Source organism: Chiloscyllium plagiosum, chromosome 25, assembly GCF_004010195.1.
Source record: "Chiloscyllium plagiosum isolate BGI_BamShark_2017 chromosome 25, ASM401019v2, whole genome shotgun sequence".
NCBI classification, from domain to species: Eukaryota; Metazoa; Chordata; class Chondrichthyes; order Orectolobiformes; family Hemiscylliidae; genus Chiloscyllium; species Chiloscyllium plagiosum.
Window position 1 is genome coordinate 46,600,159 of NC_057734.1, and position 20,424 is coordinate 46,620,582.

Sequence of the window (20,424 nt, forward strand, 5' to 3'; positions counted from 1 at the left end):
GAACTCTGGAAAATAATCATCAACGCATCCACGATTTCCTGAGCCACCTCCTTCAGTACCCTGGGATGTAGACCATCAGGCCCCGGAGACTTATCAATCTTCAGACCTAACAGCTTCTCCAACACCAAATCCTGGCAAATATAAATTCCCTTAAGTTCAGGTCCTTCAGCCACTGTTACCTCAGGGAGATTGCTTGTGTCTTCCCAAGTGAACACAGATCTGAAGTACCCATTTAATTTAATAGGCATTGATCAGGCATAATTCCTATTTCAGAGCTGCATATTCAATGCAATTGCTGTGCCAAAATCCCTTCCTAATAACATTGTGGATGAATCCAGACCACAAGGACTGCAGCAGTTCTAGATGGCAGCTTGCTGCTACCACTATCTCAAAGTCATTTTGCGATGGACAATAAATACTGGCATGGCCTGAGATGCCTACAGCCTGTGAAAAAATACTTTTCAAAATCTTTTGCAAAAGGACTTGTTTCACATGAGCGTGACTGACAATCTCAGAATATCCTGTTCTATTTCCAGCTATTTAGACTTCAGTACCTCATCATCTGGGACAGCCAGTCTGGCAATCCAAATGAGAACTGACCGTTTCTGCTCCAAGTCAATGAGCCTGGTAAAACTGGAACTCAGATCCATGGCAATGCAGTTGGAAAGAAGGAAGATTTTTCTCTCCAGATCCCAATATGTCAGGCAACTATGTATGGCTCTATGTAAAACTTGTATTTCCTGTGTATTTGCAGCTTTATATTTACACAAACTAATGAATTAGGAGTAGGAGGAGGTCACTCTTTGTTGAATCTACTCTGATATTCAATAAGGTCTGATTAATTGATCTACCCACTTCCCTTCCATTCTCTTACTTATCAAGAATCTATTTACCACTGCCTTAAAATAAATTCAAGGACTTGTTTCCCTGCCTTTATAGGAAGAGAGTTTTAAAGACTCCCAACCATCTATGAGTAAAACTTTCTCCTTGACCCTGTCATAATGGGCTTTTTAAAAACAGTGACCCCTAGTTCTGGGATTCCTCCGATGGATAAAACACCATTTCTCATGCATCTTCCAATCAGGTCACCTCTTGTACTTCTAAGCTCCAGCAGATATAAGCCTAGCTTGTCCAACTTTTCCTCATAGGGCTCTCACCCAGATACTTTCTCTGAATTGTTACCAATACCCGGTATAATTGAAACATAACCTCCATATTTTGTATTCAATTACCTTCACAATAAACAGGAACATTATTATTTCTGAGTTACTTTCTGTATTAATCTTTTGTGACTTGTACATGAGAAGACCCAGACCACCCCAGTATCTCAGAGCTCTGCAATCTGTCACTATTAAGATAAAAATGCTATTGTTATTCTTCCAAAATAGATAATTTCATGCTTTCCCACATTATGCTCCATTTGCCATAAAGTCCCAATCTGTGTTATCCTGCAATCATTTCTTTATTATCGCTAGCATTTCGTATTTATTCTCTGTATTTTTTGTGTTTTTAATCTGTGTTTATCTTTGCTTTTTGAATGCTATGTGCCTTTAAGTTTGTCATATCATTATTTTTGGAACCTTTACCTTTATCTGTTGATTTTCTCTTCAGTTTGTAATTTCTAGCCTTTCCTGTCACAGTCAGTTTATCATTTGCCATCTTAGTACCTTTTCCTCATGACTTATCTGTATTCTGATATACCACACTTGCCCTGACTTAATACTTTGCCCTCACTATTTAGTTTAAAATTCTCTCTATTTCTCTGATTGTATACCTCACTAGAACACTGGTCCCAATATGCTTTACTTGTAGACAGTTACAGAAGTACAGTTCTCACTTCCCTAGCATTTGTGACGGTGCCTCACAAATTGCAGCTCACTTCAACCATAACTAGTCTCCTCAATTCTCTGAGTATTTAAGCAACAGGCACCATTCAGGATTCAAGGTGGTGAATTAATGACCTCTTCCCATCAGTCAATTGAAGTAGTGACAGGTCAAAGGTATACTGCTTGCAATTACGCTGGTTGAAATGTGTTGACACTGTGACATGATGAAGCACATTGGAATGTCTTGAGGACATGAAATGCACCTTCTTCTTTTAATAATTGCAGTTATGATGTTTCAGGTTTACAGGTTGAAATTATACTGGGTGACAATATGAGGGTCTTACTGGTGGAGGTAATACTGGTTGAACCTGTATTAGTTCAGGTTATGTTTTTCAAGATAACAATCGTTCAAGTTACAAAGTGAGATCTGACAGCAGCTATTGGTCATACAGCAATTATTTGCTGTTGCTTAGCAAATTGAACTTCATTGAAACTGTCAACATAGATTTGATTAGTTTGTCCTCTCACTGTCTGTGAAGGGGTCCACCTGTCCAGTCAGCTTCTGGTTTGATTACACAGGGTCTTTTGAACTCTGAAGGTCAACATTTGGGTATAAAGTTTGAGCCTCTGGGCTCCTCCCTTGCGGTCTACAATTCAGTTGCAACACAAGAGGGGAGCATGTGGTGCCTGTTCTTCATTTTTTTATTTGCTGGTAAGAAATGCAGAGTATTGTGTTTTATATAATTATAAGCAATAACATTTGTCTAAATGTCTCTTTAAAAGAAAACTGTTGAGTGCAACAACAACTTGAATTTATAGCACCCAGCAGTAAAAATATCCTAGCATTACAGGAGTGGTATCAAACAAACTGCAACATCAAGACACATAAGGAGACATTAGAGCAGAAGATCTAATGCTTCATCAAGAGGTAAGTTTTAGGCTGTAACTTAAAGACATGAGAGAGAAATGTGAGACAAAAAATATTAGAAAGGTAATTCTAGACCTTAGGATCCCAGGAGCTGAAGGCTTGGTAACGCAATGAGAATCAGAGATTTGCAAGGGACCAGAATTGTTGCAGCACAGAGATCTTGCAGGTTTGTATGGCAGGAAGAGTTAACAAACATAGGAGGGGTGAGGAAGAATTTGAATACCTGGATGTGAATTTTATAATCAAGGTGGTGCTGGAACAGGAGCCAATGTAGGTCAGTGAGCACATGAGTGATCACTGAACATATTTAGTGTGAAACAAGCGACAGGCAGAAGAGTTTTGGATTAGCTCAAGTTTACAGAAAGTGCAAAATGGGGGCCTTTAGGTATTACTGATGTGTTTCAGCAGCAGATGAGCTGTGGTAGGTTTAGATGTAGGCATTATTTAACTGAAGAGGTAGATGCACTTGGTTATGGGGCAGATTTAGAGTTGGAAGCTTATCTCAAAGTTAGGTAGGATGCCTAGCTTAGGTAGGATGCGAAGGTTGCAAACAATTTGGTTTAGTCTCAGAGACTGACTAAGGAGTAGGATGTAGTCAGTGGCTCGGGAACAGCTCTTGTGGTGGGACCAAGGCAATGGATTTATACTTTCCAATATTCAATTAGAAAATATTTATGCTCCTTCAATACTGGACAAAGGCTATGACAAATTAGAGACAGTGAAGGGATTGAAAGAGAATGGTGAAGCTGAGTGTTATCTGTATTTAATTTCAACCTGAACATGATACATGATGCTGTTGACAAATGGCATCCTATAGATGAGAGGTAACCGGAGGCCACAGATCTTTGGAGAGTTCTTCGGCAGTGTAGGCATGCGAAGAGTAGCCATTGGAGGGGATTCTCTTTAGTACTGTTGGATAGATAGAAATGGAACCAAATAGATAAATGTAAACAACCTATAGATATAGGTAGCTTTTTAAATTAGTTAGGGAACTAGACTCCCAATGTTCTCCACTTGTCTCAGTAAGATTGATTAGATTACTTACAGTGTGGAAACAGGCCCTCCGGCCCAACAAGTCCACACCGACCCGCCGAAGCGCACCCACCCATACCCATTCCCCAACATCTAATACTATGGGCAATTTAGCGTGGCCAATTCACCTAACCTGCACATTTTTTGGACTGTGGGAGGAAACCGGAGCACCCGGAGGAAACCCATGCAGGCACAGGCAGAATGTACAAACTCCACACAGTCAGTCGCCTGAGGCGGGAATTGAACCTGGGTCTCTGGAGCTGTGAGGCAGCAGTGCTAACCACTGTGCCACCGTGCCGCCCAAATTGATAATATTTAGGTACACCTTTACGGCTCCTGACCACTCTCTGGTGTATTGATGTTTGAACTGAGACAGTGGTTGTTGGCTGATTAATATGCCACATACATACACCTGTGCTAGATACCCAAAAATAAAACAGGAAGATCAGGAGAAACTCAGCATGTCTGACAGTATCTGTGAAGGGAGATCTCCAATTCCTGCTGTATTTTGGTTTTATTTTATTGTGTATGATACCATTCTGATGCTAATAAACATATGCTTGGATCAACCAAATTGGGTAGTCATCACAGAATCCAGACCAAACACAGACACTGCAGTGTTACTGCTGCTGCATCAGATGTGATCAGCACACTCAGCCCAAAAGAATAGCCAAATCCACTCTGGCCAGTCTGATCCAACACAGTGCAAACCACAGTGCGTTAACATATTGAATCATGACTGAAGTTCAAAACAACAATGTTGATATCTTATTGTAAAGGCATACAACTGTCAACCTTGTCTCAAACATTATTACCTCTAAATCAGAGGACTCCATTTCCATGAGTATATAATCCAGGCTGACACACCAGTGCAGCACTGTCAGAGGTGCCATTTTTTGGATGAGGCCCTGTGTGCTGAATGTAAAGAACAGTAGCAGAGTTCTTTCTGCTATACTGGCAAACAGTTCATCCTCAAAATCATCCCTGAAGCACTTTATTTTATTCATTCATGGGCTGTGGCTGTCACATGCTGGGCCAGCATTTACTCCCTGTAGTTCGCTACTCTTGAGAAGATGGTGTGAGCTGCCTTCTCAAACTGCTGAAGTACATTTGGTGAAGGTACATGCACAATACTGTGAGAGATTTCCAGGAGTTTGACACTGAAGGAATGTCAATATATTTCCAAATCAGGATGGTGAGTTCACCATTCCTTCAGTATTGGAGGTAACTTGTTGGCAATATTCCCATAAGTCTGCTGACCTTGTCCTTCTTAATTTAGTGGCTCTGAAAGGTGCTATCTAAGTAGCCTTGGTAAATTATCTGGTCATTATCTAAACTATTGTTTATGGGATCATGCTGTGCAGAAATTAGTCACTGTGTTTCCCTATAATATTGAGTACAAATAATTAGCTGTAAAAATACAGGGGATACCTTAAGACCATGAGTCATCGAATCATGAAGGATGTTGTAGAAGTATAGGTTCGGCATTCTTTGAAATCAGGTAAAAACAATGACTGCAGATGTTGGAAACCAGATTCTGGATTAGTGGTGCTGGAAGAGCACAGCAGTTCAGGCAGCATCCGAGGAGCGGTAAAATCGATGTTTCGAGCAAAAGCTCTTCATCAGGAATAGATGAAGGGCTTTTGCCTGAAACATCGATTTTACTGCTCCTCGGATGCTGCCTGAACTGCTGTGCTCTTCCAGCACCACTAATCCAGATTATTTGAAATCACACTCCTCAGTGTGGAGGATATCCAAGCTAGTTGTCTATTCTGTGTTTCAGGTGCTCGAGGAGAAAGTTTTCAGCCCAATGCCATTTGGCAGTTCCGTAACATGATCAAGTGTGCTGTTCCGAACAGTCATCCTGTGTTTGACTACAGTGATTATGGGTGTTACTGTGGATTTGGAGGGACTGGAACTCCAGTTGATGAACTGGACAGGTAACATGAGCTCTTCTGTTTACCTGGGATGGGGAATGAAAGATTAAAAATCTGAATAAAATGTAACTGGAAATTCAATTAAACTCCCTAACTAAATGTCAGTCAACCCTGTCAGAAGAATGGGTGAAATATCTGAGTTTTTAAAAATTAATTCTTGGGATATGGACATCACAAGCATGATCAAGACCTGTCTCTAAATACCCTTGAGAATCATGATTTGGAGATGCCGGTGTTGGGCTGGGGTGTACAAAGTTAAAAATCACACAACATCAGATTGTAGTCCAACAGGTTTAATTGGAAGCACTAGCTTTCGGAGCGCTGCTCCTTCATCAGGTGGTTGCGGAGTAAAAGATTGTAAGGCACAGAATTTATAGCAGAAGTTTAAGTTACATCACACTGTAAACTTCTGCTATAAATTCTGTGTCTTACAATCTTATACTCCGCAACCACCTGATGAAGGAGCAGCGCTCCGAAAGCTAGTGCTTCCAATTAAATCTGTTGGACTATAATCTGATGTTGTGTGATTTTTAACTTTGTACATCCCCGTCCAACACTTGTATCTCTATATCCTGATTATATTCAGAGTCGAAAGGCTTATCAACAGCCTTCCACAATACTGCCAATCGAGACCCTTAAGTAGGCAATGAATTCCCATTTAAGAATCTCATTCCACCATTGCTGAAAATCACTCAGCAGCAGCTGTGGGGATTGCCATGTAATGTGACTGAAAATAAAATATCTTTGGAGCTGCTGATATCCTTCTAGGGGATTAGGTGGTGATGCAGTGTCTTTAGTTCAAGGGCATTCAGTATTTGAAGGATTCTGACATTGGGGAAGGATGGGTCCCACTGAGAGACTGAACTTGCTGCCAACTGCCCCCACCCCTACTTCCCATTTCCATTTCCGTCTTGCCATCATTCAACTGTGGTCTGGATTCCTCAATGATGCTCTACTTTAAGTGCAGTTGAGCTCTTCACTTGACAGTGTGTAGGGCCTTACCTTGGTTAAAACCAAATTGTATATGATTGTCTAACAAAGCCATGATTGTAAAGTGTACTTTTTTGAAACCTGAACTTTTCATGGGCTTGCTGTGCTGTTCCAGCAATAAAGTTTCAACCTTGGTTAAAACCAAATTGTATATGATTGTCTAACAAAGCCATGATTGTAAAGTGTACTTTTTTGAAACCTGAACTTTTCATGGGCTTCACAAATAAAGCTGTAGAGTATAAAAGCCAAGTGGATTTTCTAAATCTACACAGAACATTTCGATAAAAGAAAGGCAGATGCTGTAGATCTGAAATACACAAAAACAGAAACTGCTAGAGAAACTCAGCAGATTTGGAAGCATCTGTGGAGAGAAAACAGTTAACGTTTCGAGTCCAGTGACCCTTCTTCAGAACAATTCAACCTCATTTTAACAATGGTTTCCAATTCCTTGCAGCTGAAGGGTGTGAGGGCAAGGAATAAAGAGGTGATGGGGAGTTTAAAAAGGGCATGGAAACAGGTAAAGCACTAAGGTTCTTGATTTCTCTCCCTGACTGGAGGGTGAGACCCTCATCTCCATTAAATATTACTCATTGCTTGTTTATACTCTGATTTTCTTCCTTCATCCCTTAAAATTATTCAATGATGCTTAAGTACCTGGTATCAGTGGTCATTCTTCATATGTACTCATCTGTTCCCTTCTAACATTTGTTACTTGTCCTGCAGAGAGGAGAATATCAGTTGGCATTGATACAACAGACTGCAAGCTCTCCTTCTATACTGTAGCCATGGAATCAGTTTTAGGTACACTCCATAGCTTGAGCATTAGCCTCAGCTGGTCCTCCAGAGTAGGAGGACTAAGTATTGCACTGTTGGAGGTAATAGACACAAGGGAAATATGAGCAGAAGTAGACCATACAGCTATTTGTCATTCCATACAATCATGACTTATGTTCTGCCTGAAGTCTCCCACCTGTTCCCCATATCTCTTGGTTTCTTGAGAGATCTACAATGTGGCAGGACCCCTACCATTGGGCCACAAGGCTTGGGTTCAAGATCTACCTACTCCAGAAGTATTTCAGAACATGTCTGAGCAGTGTGATTCATTTTTTAAAAAAAATCTAGAGGTCAACAACCATCTCAGCCTTAAATGCATTCAGTTGTTTGTTAAAAGTTGATGAAGAACAGAGGGTGAGGCACTTGTGGTCGAGAGTGTGGTGCTGGAAAAACACAGCCGGTCAGGCAGCATCCGAGGAGCAGGAGAATCAATGTTTTGGGCCGGAGTCCTTCATCAGGAATGAGGCTTATGGGTCGGGGCTGAGAGATAAATGGGAGGGGATGGGGTCGGTGGGAGGTAGCTGGGAAAGCGATAGGTGGATGAAGGTGAGGGAGAAAGTGATAGGTCAGAGGGAGCAGTGATCGACGGGTCCAGAGGGCAGTGCTGAATTGGAGGCTTGGGACTGGGATAACATGGCGGGGGAATGGGAAATGAGGAAGCTGTTGAAATCCACATTTATCCTGTGTGGTTGCAGGGTCCCAAGGTGGAAAATGAGGCGTTCCTCCTCCAAACATCAGGTGGTAACAGTTTAGCGGTGGAGGAACCCAGGACCTGCATGTCCTTGACGGAGTGGGAGGGGGATTTGAAATGCTTAGCCACGGGGCAGTGGGGTTGGTGGGTGCGGATGGCCCAGAGATGTTCTCTGAAACAATCTGCAAGAAAGCGTCCCGTCTCCCCGATGTAGAGGAGACCCAATGTCATCTTCTGCATCCATTGCAAATAGGATTATTATAATCTGAATCCAGAATTCATATACAAATAGCTTTTGACAGCACTGGGCAACTCAATTGGGTAATTGAGATGAAGGGAATTGTGAACACTAAAATGTACTGCTCCACACAATAATAGGATATAGCAATGACAATGCTACTCAGAAACAGTTTTTTTTCAGAATTTATTAATTCTAAATTATTTTCAATTTTATGGCTAAGTACCACTTGTGGACATATGAACCTATTTGTTGAATCCAGATGCCTGAGAACTGAGAATGAAGATTGGAATCTGAACCTAGAATTTGGCTGCTGATTGGCTAAAGATTCAGAGGGACTGTATTCACAGTGACTAAAATGATTCTGTCTCTGTACTAATCCAGATGCTGTCAGATCCATGATCACTGCTATGGAGGAGCCAGCAAGATTAAGGAATGCCGGCCAATCTATGACAACCCTTACATCAAATTGTACAAATACTCCTGTTCTAGTGACATGATCACTTGTGGCCGTAAGTATTCTTCACTTAGACTTCTGTAATTCCTACTTCAAACTGTCACAGAGGTAAGTTGTCTCCAAGCAGTTGGCCAAAAGGTTGTCTAAAGGTTGTCACTTTTCTAATTTTTGTAATTTAAACAATTTTAATTGGCTCAAATAATTTTAACTGGACAATTTAGCAAAGTGCTGCAATGATAGAGCATGGTTCCAGACAGTAATCCATCTTGCTGCTTCACAGCCCCAAGATCCTGCACTCCAAATGGCCCTTGACCCCATTCTGACTAAAACTACCTGTCCCAAAATCCTGTAATAAACAAAATCGAGCTTGGCCTCATTTTCCCAGGTTGCCAGTTTTGTAACTCACTCTCAGTATTTTCCTGAGCATCAAGTCCTCACCAATGGGCCATCCTTCAGATGTGAGGCTCTCCCGTGAAGCTGTTTGATCAGGGAGGCATCACATTTATGTCCAATGTTAGCCTCACTTGAGGTCTAATTACTGGCTAGTGATTAGGAGCATGGGTCCCAGTTGGAATTTCCTTTCTTGTGTTCAGGTTGCAGAGGCACTTTATAATTCAAGTTTCTTAGACCTCAGAGTAGTCATCAGTGGCATATCCTGGCTGATGGGGGCTGAGCACATTTCACCACACAGTGAGACATGCTGGACATGGATAACAGGGGACATATCTGGATCATACATCAATATTCAGACTCTACATGTGCAGCAACCTGGAGTGTAGCTGCTGCACTGGCTGATTGATTACCCAAAATGATCAAGGAGAGAGTGACTACAGTGTCACACCACCCTTTCAAACCTGGACCTGTGTCAAACACTAAACTTCACATGATATTCAGCACAGACCATCATAACACTTAATGATAGATGAGGGTCTGTTTCCATGCTGTACATCTCTATGACTCTATGAATCAAACCTGTGGTTCACAGAGGACCCTCGGAACTATGAATAATGGTAATCCTTCACCCAGGAGTGACTTTTTGTACTTCTTTTGCTACTAATGTCAACATTGTTGAGGTACTAAAGTTCAATTTGCAAGCACCAAAGGCATGTAGGAAATCAATCTTGACCAGCACATGGCCCCTCTGCATGAAGAATGTAACTGCACTTTGCAAGTAGCTACTATGTGTTTGTTGATACAATGTCAATGACTTGTGGCATTAACAAGGAAATTAACAGGCATTATGGGGAGGTGTTGGCCTCGTGATATAATGGTGAGACTATGAATCCAGAAACTCAGCTAATGTTTGTGGGACCCTGGTTCGAATCCTGACAGGGCAAATGATGGAAATTATATCTGGAATTAAGAATTTACTGACGACCATTAAACCATTATTAACTATCAGGTAAAACTCACCTGGCTCACTAACATCCTTAAGGGAATAAAATCTGCCATCTTCACCTGATCTGGTCTACATGTGATTCCAGACCCGCAACGTGGTTGACTCTCAATTGCCCTCTGAAATAGCCTAGCAAGCCACTCAGTTCAAGGGCAATTAGGGATAGGCAATAAATGCCAGCAGCCAGTGATGCCCAAGTCCTGCAAGTTAATTTAAAAAATCTGTTAATTGGCACGTCGGAGGGGAGATGAAGAAACTGGTGAAATCAACACTGATGCCGTGCGGTTGGAGCATATGGTTGGAGATGAGGCATTCTTCCTCCAGCTGTCGGGTGGCTTGGATTTTGGCGGTGGAGGAGGCCCAGCAGTTGCATGTCCTTGGCGGAGTGGGAGGGGCATTGAAGTGGTCAGCCACAGGGTGATAGGTATGTTTGGTGCGAGTGTCCCAGAGATGTTCCCTGAAACATTCCACGAGTTGGCGTCCTGTCTCCCCAGTGTAGAAGAGACCACATAGAGAGCAATGGACATGGTAGTGTTTGGATGTGCAGGAAAATCTCTGCAGGATGTGGAAGGACCCTTTGGGGCCTTGGACAGAGGTAACGGGAGGAGATGTGAGTACAGGTTTTACACTTCTTGCAGTGACAAGGGAAGGTGCCGGGAATGGAGGGTGGGTTGGCGAGGGGTGTGGACCTAACAAGGGAGTCACGGATGGCGTGGTCTCTGCTGAATGCTGATAGGGGTGGGGCTGGAAATATATCTCAGGTGGTGGGGTCTGATTGTAGGTGGCGGAAATGGCGGAGGATAATACGCTGTATCTGGAGATTAGGTGAGGACTGGGGGAGGTTGTGGGGTGGGGGGTTCTATGCTTGTTGCGGTTGGAGGGATGGAGTTCAAGGACGGAGGTGTGCGAAGTAGAGGAGATGTGCTGGAGGGCAAATTGCCGTCCTTGAAATAGGAGGTCATCTGGGATATTCTAGATGTTCCTCCTGGGAGCAGATACAATGGAGGCAGAGGAATTGGGTGTTAGGGATAACTGACAGCAGCAGTCATGGAAGTTGTACTCCAAAGGCTAACATTTGCTAAGAAGCTGGTAAGAGGCATAGCGAGAACTATGTACGCTGGGGAAAGAGAAGAAGCCAGCCATACTAAGAAGAGACAGAAATCTTAGGAAAGAGGCTCTATAGGAAATGTGTGAAGTTCAAATCTCTGAGGGAAAGGGGGGAGACTTTACAAAAGACCATGCAGGGAAAGAAAGGGAATGTAAAAAAAAAGTTCTTGCTGCTCAAAAACCAACATTGCTGTAACTGCGCATAGTCTCCATAATTAGCATGTCCCCTGCTCAAAAATAATACACCAAATTGTGAAATGCCATATTTTTCCACCAGCATGGTGCAGGCTTTCCACAATAGGTAGGCATCACAGATTCTGGGATATGTTTGGAATACATAATAATATTTTGATATAAATTGGTAAGATTTCTTTGGAATTTGATTCTTATTACTGTACGTTTTGGGGGCTACCTGCACTGATTTTGTTTACTCAGATTATTTTAAAAATAATGGAAAAAGGAATATTGCTGGCAGCAAATTACCCAAACCAAAAAAGGATAGGGTTTTGGATGAGTGGGCTGCCACGGTACTGATCATGAGATTCTTTACCGACCTTTCAGTTGTTCAGGCTGAAATGACAATCATGGCAGTGTTTGAATTCAAAGTCTCAGCTTTTTAAAGGACATCTGCTGTACATCTGACCCCACAAACTAATTGAAAAATTCAAAGCCCACCCTGATCAATGGCCCGAGCTGGATTTTTAATTATCTTAATGAATTATCCTCCACTTCTGGACAGATAGCCATTCCTCATCCTATCTGACTTCCAGGACCATGATGGGGATCCATCTCTCCAACTAGCATAGGAAATTTCACACCTATTCCAACACGAGGGCCAAAATCCTGCCCATGCATCTGTTAGACCTATTTAATCAAAGCCATTCATTTCTCACTGTACTAATAATTCATAATAATTTTGTGATGAATTCTTCACACATTCAGACTTAATGACTTTAGCTTCATCTTTATATTTTCCTGATATCACTTTGGAACACTTTGAAGCTGAAGGCAATGTACTCATGGAAAGAAAGGATTAAATTTTAGCATCCGTCTATTCAGAACGATTTATTTTTCTGCTCCTGTTCTTCCAGCTGATATGGAACCTTGTAACCTATGAATTTGATTCCAGAATATTTGACAGGAGTTTAGAAAATTGTGGGAGGATTTTCACTCAGCTCTAGATGTTGTTTTCCATGTTTATATAACACCCAACTTTGATAAATTCATAACATTAAGAAGTACACTTCACTGAAATAACAACAACTCCAACAGCATTCTCATTGAGGAATGGGGAACCTTACAAATTACCCAGTAAAATATGATAATAAATAACATCATTGTACTCAACTTTTTTTTACCAATATATTTCCATCTTCTCCAAATTTCCTGTTCTTGTTAACCACTGAGAGATTATAGATAACACAGAAAATGTTCCAAATACACTTTAGATCTTTTACTATTTGAAAAGATGGGTTAATGTTCAAGTTGAAAATTGTTCAGCTGAGCTAGGAATTTGAAGATAGCATGGCTCTACGTGATGGCTATTGTTCAACACATGGGACTGCAGACTCCTTTCATGGACAGAGTTAAAAATCACACAACAACATGTTATAGTCCAACAGATTTATTTGGAGACACTAGCTTTCGAAGCACTGCTTCTTCATCAGGTGGTTATAAAGTAGGATCATAAAACACAGAATTTATAGCAAAAGATTATGGTGTCATACAGCTGCAATGAAAAATTGGACAATCCTAGATTAAGTATTTCATTTTATAGAATGGGTTTGTTAGTTTCTGTTCTTTAATATGTAAATCCCAGAACTTCTTTTAAGTCATATTCTCAAGATAACTTCAGGTTTTATAACAAAAGGTACCATCTCAACTCAGACGATGCATTAAAGGTGTGAGGTTAAAGTCTGTCTTTATCCCAATCTTGAGTCACTTCAGGTGACCATCCTCCAAGGCCGACTTTGGCACAGGCAACAACACAAAGTGGCCGAGCAGAGGCTGACAGCCAAGTTTGGTACCCTTGAGGATGGCCTCAACCGGGATTTTGGGTTCATATCACACTGGTGACCCACTGCACTATACACTCTCTCTCACACACACACACATGCACACATACACACACACTAACGCAGGCTCTCTCTCATGCTTACACATATACACCCCCTGCACTCACACCCATGCTTATACCCCATTACACTCACACACATACTTTACCAAGCTTGTACATACGCAAACACCCACTCTCTCACATGCATTCACATGCACAAACTCACTCTGTCTCTCTCTCTCTCTCTCTCTCCTGCATGCACACACATATTTATGGGGTGAATTTATATTTGCAGAATTATATTTGCATATACTTTCTATTTTGCTCAAAAAATATATAACCGACAGTCAATCCGGGTAATATCTTGTAAATTACACTTTAGAAATAGAATCAGTCTGACTCAAGATTGGGATACAGACAGACTTTAATCTCACACTTTTAATGCATTGTCTGAGCTGAGATGGTACCTTCTTTTATAAAACCTTAAGCTATCTTGAGAATGTGACTTCAAAAAAGTTCTGGGATTTACATATTAAAGAACCAAAACTAACAAACCCATTCTAAAAGGTAAAAGACTTTATCTAGGATTGTCCAATATATCATTTCAACTGCATGACACTAATCTTTTGCTATAAATTTTGCATCTTATGATTCTGCTCCACAACCACCTGATGAAGAAGCAGCGCTTTGAAAGCTAGTGCCGCCAAATAAACCTGTTGGACTATAACCTGGTGTTGTCTGAGTTTTAACTTTGTGAAAATGAGTACTGCAGATGCTGGAGATCAGAATAAAGACTAGAGTGGTCAGGCAACAGATCAAGCAGCATCCAAGGAGCAGGAAAACCTTTCCTGATGAAGGGCTTTTGCCTGAAACGTTGATTTTCCTGCTCCTCGGATGCTGCCTGCCTGCTGTGCTTTTCCAGCATCACTTTAATCTTGACTCTGAGTTTTTTTTATAAATATTTTTATTGAAAAGCTTTGTAAGATCTTTTACAAAATATTTATATATAAAGAAAACCAAAACACCATTGAAACAGGAAAAAAAAAGTACAAAAAACAAGGCCATAACATAGCACCATTGTTACTAAACAACCACTATTCTACCAAAACAAACCTGTCTACTTAACTAAAACTAAACTACAAATATATTAAATAAATACTAGCTTAAATTACATTCAAGTTACTTAAATTATATAATGTCTTACTACTTTGTTCTGTCTTACTCATCACACCTCCACTGAGGCTCCCATCCCTGGGAGTACCCGTATAGTACCCATATTCTTTTCCTTCCAGTTGTCCACCCCAGTCCAACACTGGCTCCTCCAAATCCTTTCATGGAGAGAATGTAAGTTTGTTTGCAATATTTTAATAGGTATTCAGATGGCTTGATATGGATAAGAAATTGCCAATGGTGATATTATTCAGTGAGTGATGGGTATTTTATCTGTGTACTTTTCATGGAATGTTAGTGTTGCTAGAAAGGCCTTTGCTTGCTGACTATCCCTAATAGCTGTTGAACTGAATGGATTGCTAGGCCAGAACGGTATATTTCCTTCCCTAAAATATATTAGTGAACCAGCTAGGTTTTTACAACAACAAAATATAACTGTCATGCTTCCCATCACCGAGCCAAGCTTTATATTCCAGATTTATTAATGAAAGCTAAATCCCACCAGATACCGTGTGGGCTTTGAACGCATGTCACCAGAGTTCTTGTTAGTGATATCAATGACATTACCACAACAGTATCATCTCCATGAGGGCCTGAGCAGTCTTTTTTCTGTTCCAAATAATCATTCTTAAAGGCCCACACCTCATCTAAATAGAAATGAAAATATGCATACAGTCTCCTTTGTGTATCAGACACTTAACAGGACAGATAAATGTAACGTCTTTTGTGTTTGACTAGTTTGTATTCTGGACAATCAGTGACAGACCTTACACCAAATGAAACTGGCCTCTGTATAAGGGCTTATTCCAAAGTGGTTTAGAAATTGTTTCTTTCTTTCTTCCACAGCTGATAACAGTCCCTGTGAAGCCTATATCTGCGAGTGTGATCGGCAGGCAGCCATGTGCTTTGCTGAAGCCCCATACAATGAAGAATATAAACATCTGGACACAGAGAAGCACTGTGTCTAAAATAGTACACAATCACATGGTGAAAAAGAAAAATAAAGTTTAATCTCACTTAGTTTTCTATTCCACTTCTTTGTATACAGTAAAGCCCTACTCACACAGTCCAGGAAGGTTAACTAAACAATTTCAGAATCTCAAAATAAAACTGAGAAGCAGCCCTGAATAAACCCAAGACCTCTGATTTACAGTGACTGAGTAGGCCAGAATACCTTTTCATTAATTTGAATGTCAGGGTTTTTATTTTGTTTTGTGTATCACATTCCACTTTTCGATTTAAATTTATACAAATACTGTTCCCAGAGAACTGATGCAGTTCCAAAATAAACAGAGTTGTCAACTGTGCAGCATAACTACTGTTGATTCACATCAAACTCGGAAAAGCCAGAATGAATGAAAGATACTATTCTGTGTCGGCTGCTGTCTGGCATGCCATATGACTCACTGCGATATATTTCTAGCCTGAGTTCTATTTTGAAACATTTCTGAAGATGCATTACAGTCTGAAACTATCAAATCATCTATATGATGCTGTTAACTACCAGTAGAAAATTCTTCAAACTCATGCATTTGATTATTTCCCCAATATAAGCTGATTTTCAGAGGCCACGAGATATAGTTTTTGCATTTCTGTGCAATGCAGACACTTGGATATCATGTCACTGTGGAAGATGTTAAAAGAGAATTTAAACAAAAACTTAAAATAAAAGGATAGAAGGAAAAATAACTGGTGAGGATTAGAAATATGTAGAAATAAAGATTGTATGACATCTTGTATAACTACAGGAGTTTAAAGGCATTAAGGTTCTTCTGAAGTGTAGTCACTGTTGTAATGTAGGAAATGCAGCAACCAATTCACAAACAGCAAGCTCCTGCAAATAGTAAATAAGTAGATAATCAGGTGATGGGGGCAATTTTCCTTTAACACTTCTGTCCATTTTGACCCACATTAACAAAGTATATTTGTAAAATAAATTCAGTGCAACAGAATAATCTTATATTTAGCAAAATAGATTAATATTCAGAATTATTCTAAAGATTTCATAAGCATCACCAGGAACAAGTCAGTACTTTCCTGACACTGTGTTTAGAAATTGATTAAGCAACAAGTACTCATTAAGTATTTATAAATTATTGTGCACCACAGAAGCTGAATGAACACTTCAGGCCACGTTGTTCCAACACCCCCCCCCCCCCCCCACAACCACATACAATACTATAATTCCCCTATGCTTTTACTGCTAGCTGTATTTGTACACTTTAAATACCATGGTGGGTTTAAAATTATACATACGCTCAGAAAACACCACCCTGGCATACTGAGCTGTATTAGCCTGGAGCTCTGCAACAAGTACTCCCGTAACACCAGCCATTTGTGTTTGTGTGGGGTTTTTGGACCTATGCATTTGTGGGATCGATCAGTTTTTCCCTAAAAGACTGTTCAACCTGCATTGGTGTGTAAGAAAGCACAAAGCCAGCTGCTAGCTGTAAATTACCATCAGGAAAGACTAACAGGCTGGGACTTTTTGTTTCAGCAAAGAGAAGCCTGAAAGTGTGGCCTAATAGATGTTTTGAAATTATGTGTATAATGCTGTACATATAAAGAAAACATTCCCACTTGTGAAGGACACTAAATGTAGGAGGCATAAATAAAGATAGTTGCTAATAAATCCCGTAGGGAATTCAGAAGAATCTTCTTTAACCAGTGTGGGTATATGGTTAGAATGTGACATTTACAACCACATGGAATAATTGAGGTGAAGAGTGTTGATAAATTTAAGGGAAAGCTAGATAAACACGAGGCAGAAAGGAATAGTGGATTATGCTAATAGGTTAAGTGATGGATCGCAGAAGAGCCTTCATATGGATCACAAATCCTAGTACAGATCAGTTAGGCTAATCAGAGATCAGTTAGGTTAATGGCTTGTTGTCAAATTATGGAAATCTAAATTGGAAAGGTGGTAGCATAATGATACTGTGACTGGACTAGTCATCCAGAGGCCCAGGGAGAAAGTGAGGTCTGCAGATGCTGGAGATCAGACTTGACAGTATGGTGCTGGAAAAGCACAGCAGGTCAGGCAGCATCCGAGGAGCAGGAGAATTGACGTTTCGGGCCGGAGCTCTTCATCAGGAATGAGGCTGGGAGCCTCCAGGGTGGAGACATAAAAGAGAGAGGGGTGGGGCTGGGGAGAAGGTAGCTAAGAGTGCAGTAGGTGGATGGAGGTAGCGATAAAGGTGATAGGTCAAAGAGGAGGGTGGAGAGGATATTTGGAAAGGAAGATTGACAGGTGGGACAGGTCATGAGGACGGTGCGAAGCTGAAAGGTTGGAACTGGGGTAAGGTGGGGGGAGGGAAAATTAGAAAACTGGTGAAGGCCACATTGATGTCCTGGGGTTGAAGGGTCCTGAGGCAGAAGATAAGGTGTTTTTCCTCCAGGCGTCGTGTGGTGAGGGAGTGGCGATAGAGGAGGCCCAGGACTTGCATGTCCTCGGCAGTGTGGGAGGGGGAGTTGAAATGTTTGGCCACGGGGCAGTGGGGTTGATTGCTGTGGGTGTCCTGGAAATGGTCCCTAAAGCGCTCTGCAAGAAGGCATCTAGTCTCCCCAGTACAGAGGAGAACACCTCGGGAGTAACGGATACAATAAATTACATGGATGGATGTGCAGGTGAAACTTTGGTGGATGTGGAAGGCTTTTTGGGACCTTGAATGGAGGTGTGGGGGGAGGTGTGGGCTCATGTTTTACAATTCCTGCAGTGGCAGGTAACTGTGCCAGAAGGGGAGGGTGGCTTGTTAGGGGGTGTGGACCTGACCAGGTAGTTGCGGAGGGAACGGTCTTTGCAGAAAGCAGCAAGGGGTGGGGAGGGAAATATATCCCTGGTGGTGGGATCCATTTGTAGGTGGTGGAAATGTCAGCAGATGATGTGATTTATGTGGTAGGATGGAAGGTGAGGACCAGGGGCGTTCTGTCCTTGTTGTGGTTGGAGGGGTTGGGTTCAAGGACAGAGGTGTGGGATGTGGATGAGATGCGTTGGAGAGCATCTTCAACCACGTGGGAGGGGAAATTTATGTCTTTAAAGAAGGAGGCCATCTGGTGTGTTCTGTGGTGGAACTGGTCGTCCTGGGAGCAGATGCGGCAGAGGCAGAGGAATTGGGAATACGGGATAGCATTTTTACGGGAGGTAGGGTGGGCAGAGGTGTAATTCAGGTAGTTGTGGGAGTCAGTGGGATTGTAAAAAAATGTCAGTGTCGTGGATGGATGTGGAAAGGTCTAAGAAGGGGAGGGAGGTGTCAGAGATGGTCCAGATGAATTTCAGGTTGGGGTAGAATGTGTTTGTGAAATTGGTTAACTGTTTGACCTCCTTGTGAGAGCATGAGGTGGCGCCGATGCAGTCATCAATGTAGCGGAGGAAGAGGTGGGGAGTGGTGCCGGTGTAACTCCGGAAGATGGACTGTTCTACGTAACCGACACAGAGACAGGCATAGCTGGGGCCCATGCGGGTGCCCATGGCTACCCCTTTCGCCTGGGGTAAGTGGGAGGATTGGAAGGAGGAATTGGAAGGGTACTGGTGGGGACGTTGGAAGAGAAAGAAACGGAGGGCGTGGAGTCCCTGGTCATGGCAGATGGAAGTGTTGAGGGATTGGATGTCCATGGTGAAGATGACACATTGGGGGCCGGGGAAACGGACATCTTGGAGGAGGTAGAGGGCGTGGGTGGTGTCCTGAACATATGTGGGGATGTACCTTCCCATCCCATACGCTTTCCGCAAAGACCATTCCCTCCGTGACTACCTGGTCAGGTCCACGCCCCCTAACAACCCACCCTCCCCTCCTTGCACCTTCCCCTGCTACCGCAGGAATTGCAAAACCTGCGCCCACACCTCCCCCCTCACCTCTATCCAAGGCCCCAAAGGAACCTTCCACATCCATTAAAGTTTCACCTGCACTTCCACAAATGTCATTTATTATATCTGTTGCACCTGTTGCAGTCTCCTCTACACTGGGGAGATTGGACGCTTTCTCGCAGAGTGCTTTAGAGAACACCTCTGGGACACCCGCACAAATGAAACCTCACCACCCCGTGGCCAACCATTTCAACTCCCCCTCCCACTCTGCCGAGGACATGCAGGTCCTGGGCCTCCTGCATTGCAACTCCCTCACCACCTGACGACTGAGGAAGAACGCCTTATCTTCCACCTCGGGACCCTTCAACCCAGGACATCAATGTGGACTTCACTAGTTTCCTCATTTTCCCTCTCCCACCTTACCCCAGTTCCAACCTTTCAGCTCAGCAACGTCCTCATGACCTGTTCCACCGTCAATCTTCCTTCCCACCTATCTGCTCCACCTTACCCCCACCTCCAGCCACCTATTGCACTCTTTGTTACCTTCTCCCCAGCCCCACCCCCCTCCCATTTATCTCTCCACCCCAAAGGCTCCCAGCCTCATTCCTCATTAAGAGCTCTGGCCCGAAACATCAATTCTCCTTCTCCCCGGATGCTGCCTGATCTGCTGTGCTTTTCCAGCAACACACCCTTGATTCAGAGACCCAGTCTAATGTTCTGGGCACATAGGTTGGAATCTCACCATAATAAATGATTAAATTTGAATCACTGAAAATGTGGAATTAAAAGCGAGTTTAATCGTGATCATGTATCCACTGTTGATTGTCGTAAAAACTCAGCTGGTTTACTAATATCCTTTAGGGAAGGAAATCTGTCATCCTCACCTAGTCTGAACTACATGTCACCCCAGACACACAGCAAAGTTGTTCATGCTTAACTACTCTTGGAACTGGACCAT

General features: G+C 42.2%; 1 protein-coding gene across 3 annotated transcripts in view; it reads left to right on the top strand.

The window, feature by feature from the left end:
• The window catches only part of LOC122562836 (phospholipase A2-like), a 21,693-nt gene extending 5,982 nt beyond the window's left edge, over positions 1–15,711 (top strand). Inside the window, exons 1-4 of one of the 3 annotated variants that reach the window (XM_043716090.1) lie at positions 2,405–2,538; positions 5,570–5,726; positions 8,861–8,988; positions 15,509–15,711. In XM_043716090.1, coding sequence (XP_043572025.1) covers positions 2,505–2,538; positions 5,570–5,726; positions 8,861–8,988; positions 15,509–15,630 — 441 coding nt within the window. In that variant the 5' untranslated portion in view covers positions 2,405–2,504 and the 3' untranslated portion in view covers positions 15,631–15,711. Of the gene's footprint in view, positions 1–2,404; positions 2,539–5,569; positions 5,727–8,860; positions 8,989–15,508 lie in introns of those variants that run through there. The other 2 variants (XM_043716092.1, XM_043716091.1) reach the window with 2 other exon arrangements.
• The last annotated feature ends 4,713 nt before the right edge of the window (positions 15,712–20,424 follow it).